The sequence below is a fragment of the Adiantum capillus-veneris genome, chromosome 17 (genome assembly GCF_014529385.1).
Source record: "Adiantum capillus-veneris isolate H3 chromosome 17, ASM1452938v2, whole genome shotgun sequence".
Classification (NCBI taxonomy): Eukaryota; Viridiplantae; Streptophyta; class Polypodiopsida; order Polypodiales; family Pteridaceae; genus Adiantum; species Adiantum capillus-veneris.
In genome coordinates, this window is record NC_140947.1 from 136669969 (window position 1) to 136674827 (window position 4859).

The 4859-nt window shown below is 41.5% G+C and overlaps 1 protein-coding gene across 1 annotated transcript; it reads right to left on the reverse strand.

The window, feature by feature from the left end:
* Positions 1–382: 382 nt before the first annotated feature.
* On the reverse strand, positions 383–4322 carry LOC147438145 (2-alkenal reductase (NADP(+)-dependent)-like). Its single transcript, XM_086487479.1, has 6 exons — positions 3782–4322; positions 3504–3693; positions 3250–3416; positions 1736–1818; positions 1419–1545; positions 383–757 (listed from the first exon to the last, which is right to left on the reverse strand). Exons 1-6 carry the CDS (start codon positions 4046–4048, stop codon positions 476–478), a joined length of 1116 nt encoding a protein of 371 aa, XP_086343605.1. The 5' UTR covers positions 4049–4322; the 3' UTR covers positions 383–475.
* Between the last annotated feature and the right edge of the window lie 537 nt (positions 4323–4859).

Here is a 4859-nt window from a genome sequence, read left to right on the forward strand (position 1 = left end):
ATCTTCAGTTATTTATACAAAAAAGAAACCTATACATATGAAAGTTGTGCAAGAATGTAACCCTGTCAAATATTCCATCGAAGGTGTTTTGACCTTAAGGCCAACTCCTCCAATAGAAATAGAGCTTTTATGGACTATGCCTTAAGGTAAAATTGTCAAGCATTCCTCACTCTTTCTTTTCCTAACGATACTGTATAGGGCCGCTCCAAGATACCAAATAAATCTTGCCATACATGGCTTTGCTAAATTTTTTGGGTCTTCTCTTGAAAAGGAGAAACATGTATTTACGTGAAGGAGATGCTTATAAAGTAATGTATGCATTCAAATTCCAAATTTATTTAGGCACATGCAAGCTAATGATTAATTGATGAGAGACAAAATGTGAAGTAAAAGGTGGCGTCATTTTCAGATAAAGGGGACATGACGTGTTAACAGAGCCTATAATGCCCATGGCTGAGTGACATAGCCAAGAAGCTCAAAGCAAAGTCTCATGGTTCTCGCCATCGTCTATAAGCAAGACAGCTTTGCCAATGTTCTTGCCTCCCAACAATCCAACAAATGCTTTTGTAAACTCATCAATCCCTCTTCCAAGGATATCCATATGGTAACTGATCCTCCCTTGTTGCAACAACTTGCCTACCTCCTTGATAAAGTCATCCCTCATATGCCGATAGTCTCCTACCATGAATCCTTCCATTTTCAAGCTCTTCCCAATGACATGCATCAGATTTCGCACACCGTCCCTCTCCTTGTACTCCTGCCATCACAATCCATAGTGAAAATGCAAGTTAATGGGCCAACGACTTGGACATTACTTGCAAGCATATGCATGTGGGTGAAAGAATGTTAACGTGCACAGAAAAAGATGTCCCGGATAGTGCTAATTAGCATAATTTTGCAGTATGCTTACTTGCATAATAAAATGGGCTAGATCTCACAGATCTATGTCATATTATATATCAGTCAGAAGCTCTTGAAATAAAGGATCCAAATGTACAAACTCCGACAAATTCTGATATTATTTGTAAAAATTTCACCGTATGCCCAACTTTTTCATATGAATATGCAAAATAGCAGAAAAAAGTGTGTCACGTTACCATGCTTTCACCCATGTACATGAACACACACAAGCAAGCAAAGCTTCTCTACTCTTCAATGTTAGCAGGAGGCCCCAATGAGCTTTGAATGATTTTGTTGCCAATAGTTCGCACACAAATTCAAGCCGTGATTAAGTGAAGGCCTAATACGGTTGCTTAAAGAACTAATCCCAGGACAACTTATGAAGTAGACTTTTTGCTTCAACATACACAACAGCTTATTAGACCAGTACAGACAATAAAATTATAAATCTGTTGAGAAAACATTAAAAGCAACAACAAAGATTTATTGCAGGAGATGAGCTCCTCATATGTTTCTACCTTGTTGTACTGAGAAATCATCCCACAAGCAATAATTCGCCCCTTTCTTCTTATGTTCTCGAGCGCTGCCTCAAGTGTGTTTCCTCCCACATTCTCAAAATAAACATCAAACCCACTTGGAAAGTACCTTGAAAAGATGACAGACATGTAATGAACCACTTAGATAAGTTTCAGAACATATAAGCCGGCGGAAAACTGAATTATAACTCTTTCCTAGAAAGAATACCATCCAAACAGAGAGTGTTTGCATGCACAAAAGTATACTTAATACAACAAAAAACCAATGTAAAGCTGAAGTCTTCAATATATTCAGGCACCTTTTTAAAGTTGAATTCAGATCCTTCTCAGTTTTGTAGTTGAAAGCTTCGTCGAATTGATAGACCTCCTTCAGCATTCTCACCTGTACAACTTTTCTTTATCTGTCAATGCAAAATCCAAAACCATTGACATAACTTATATGTACAAGTCACTACCCACTCCCAACAATGCAAGACATGCTCTAGTGCTCAACCATAAGATTGAGATAGGGTGCCTATAGATAATCAAGTTTTAATTTTTGTTTAAAACATATATACCTAGATGAATCCAGGATATACCTAGATTCACCCTTGAAGGAAAGTGCAAGGTATAGCCTCATGGTAGTCACCCACGAGACAATATAACCATCAGCTCCATCATGCATAGTATTGACTAAATACCACGACATCCCCACTAGCGTCGTCAGTGCCCAATAGTGGGTGTAGAACTAGGTACAAACATATGCTCCCAAACACAACACACACCACACGCACACACACATGAGCATACATCAACACAAAGTTCAGCGTGCTGAGTTTCTGTCATGACTCCGGAGATCAAGGGCAGACTCAGCCATAATGAAGCCTAGCACTAAGAGAAGCGTTAAATTGGAAAAATTAGCACAAAAGAAAAGGTAGTTGAAAAGGATGTATGTTTAAAACATACATCCTTTTCAGTCTCTTTAGAAAAAAGCCACTAGGCTGCATCCCTCAAGACTGCTTGGATACTCTTGTTGCTTTACACAGATCATGTTGTTCTCGTAATTGCTCGCAAGAGGGGCTACGAAGACAACTGCAGAGCTGAGCACAGGAAAGAGATTTGTCTGTGAAGCTTGGCAAGACCAAGCTTGGCATGATCACACAAGGTTGTTCAAGCGAATTTGGGAGCTACATGGATTGTGGTTGAGGCCCTTACTAGATCAGTAACTTCTTCTGGGAGCTTCCAGGTCATCGTTTGGTGAGATGCTGGTATGCACATATATAGACCTGGTTACAATGGTGTGGCTTTATTATGGACAGATAGCCACCCTTTCACTACTCCTTGGACACACCATTGCTTGCATTCACATATTCACAAGTCAGCTGGAGCATCAGATAATTAGGTGTGCACCAGCTCTAAGCATACCATACTGGAGTGGGCAGCACTGGTTGCAATGAGCCTTCCAAATAATCCACATAGTGACGTAGCAGATAGTAATAAAACTATGTCACATGGGCGGCCACAAGGGCGGCCATCAAAAGCATGGACAGTGGAAGGCAACATATCCAAAGTGACTGATTGATATCCAAGATCTGTAAGCATCTCAGACATTTTTGTTCTTTACTCAAGCAAAACTGGTCTTTCATCTTGCACAAGAAAATATTTCGTGGTGGCTACTTCCTGCAAAAACTGATCGAGTACACAAGGAGCCCCTAGCTGAATGCAATGCTAACAAATAAATTGTTTACCAAGAGTTCTATCATTAAGAAATACAGAATTTCTTCTCTCAAAAACAGATAGCATCTGAAACTGTCCAATTTGCCAGATGACTTACTTTCTCATCTGTCCCAGCGCTGCCCACAACACGGCATCCTTTGAGTTTGGCTAGCTGGCCAGCAAGAAGCCCGACAGCCCCGGCCGCAGCAGAAATGAAGACCTCCTCGTTGGCCTGGAGTTGGGTAATGACATTCAGACCCACCCATGCAGTGAGACCCGGAAAACCTGGCGACGGCGAGACAAAACCACGCTTTTCATTAGTCACATTGATGAGAAATATGGAAGCGAAATTAAGCTTGGCAAAAAAACCACCTAGAACTCCAAGGTACTGATTGAGAGGTACATTAATAGCATGGGTGTGCTCAATCTTATAGATGCTGAAGAACTCTGATGAAATAAGAGCATAATCGGCTACTGGGGACATAGTCTGAACAATGTTCCCTTCTTTGAATTTCGGGTCGCTAGAGGCAAGCACTTTGGATATGCTTCCGACAAAGATTGGCTGTACGGAGGCAAAAAAGGGCTACTAATTAGTGTATATCTTAGAGCTCCAGTGTGCTACTAATTAGTGTATATTGTAGTGGTCTTACCTGGCCAATCTGGAAGGGAGGTATGACAGTGAGCCCATTGTCTTCATTCATGATCTCGCGGAGATAAGGATCGACAGAAAGCCAAAGAACCTTGACGAGCAGGAAGCCTGGGGGAGGTGGTACCTGGAATACAAGCTCCGACCGCCTTACTTCGAAGTTGGCTTCAACAGGCATCCCTTGCGGCCTAGATACCATCACCACCTCCTTCTTCCATACTCGCCCTTCAACACCACGTCCACACACCTGAGCTTCACTGGCGTCTTCCATATCTCTCTCTCTCTCTCTCTCTCTCTCTCTCTCTCTCTCTCTCCAATGTTTAAAGCATCAACATAACCAGGAGGGCCTTCCCCATCGTTCCACACTACTGCCAAGTAGCCAAAGCTTCTATGCACACGTGCGTGCGTGTGTGTGTGTGTGTGTGTGTGTGTGTGTGTGTGTGTGAGAGAGAGAGAGAGAGAGAGCGAGCTAGAGATGAGCGTGCTGAAGCGCTCGTGCAGGCACCTGAAGCCCTGAGGACCAATAACTTATGGATTCTTATTCGCCTGTTATGACTATTTCTGTTACATTTAACATTTTTGTTGCTTCAAGTTCTTGTAGAACTCTCGTCGATTTTATTTCCCTTAAGATTTGTGACACTTTGCATAGTGAAATGTTTAAGAGTCCACAATTTTTGTAACACCCATTTGTGTATATGAACTAGTACGGCCGGCTTCGGCGGGCTCTCTCTCCCCCTCTCTCCTCTCTCTCCCTCTTTATCATGTGCAAAGGGGTTTATTTTCATTTTGGACCTTAGCTTTCAGGTCTCAGATTGCGACACATGTAAAGGGCTCTCCCTCTTTTTCATATTATGTTAGTAGATACATCCAATGATGCCACCAACACCATGTATCATTTCTTTGAAGAATATACTCATCCTTAATTTTCGAATAAATAAACATCTTCATCATATGTACTGAGAGAATAGTCAATACATCATGACCCATGTTAACTTCCATTAGTAATTAGTAAAGTTCTCTCTCTCTCTCTCTCTCTCTCATGTGTGTATGTAGTAGATAAAAACCCACTTTAATAAACCAAC

Coding starts and splice junctions, on each gene's coding strand:
- LOC147438145 (XM_086487479.1), bottom strand. CDS start 4,048: ATGGAAGACGCCAGTGAAGCTCAGGTGTGTGGACGTGGTGTTGAAGGG. Junction 3,694..3,781: donor CTCCCTTCCAGATTGGCCAG/GTAAGACCACTA, acceptor GCCTCCGTACAG/CCAATCTTTGTCGGAAGCAT. Junction 1,546..1,735: donor CTGAATTCAACTTTAAAAAG/GTGCCTGAATAT, acceptor CATCTTTTCAAG/GTACTTTCCAAGTGGGTTTG.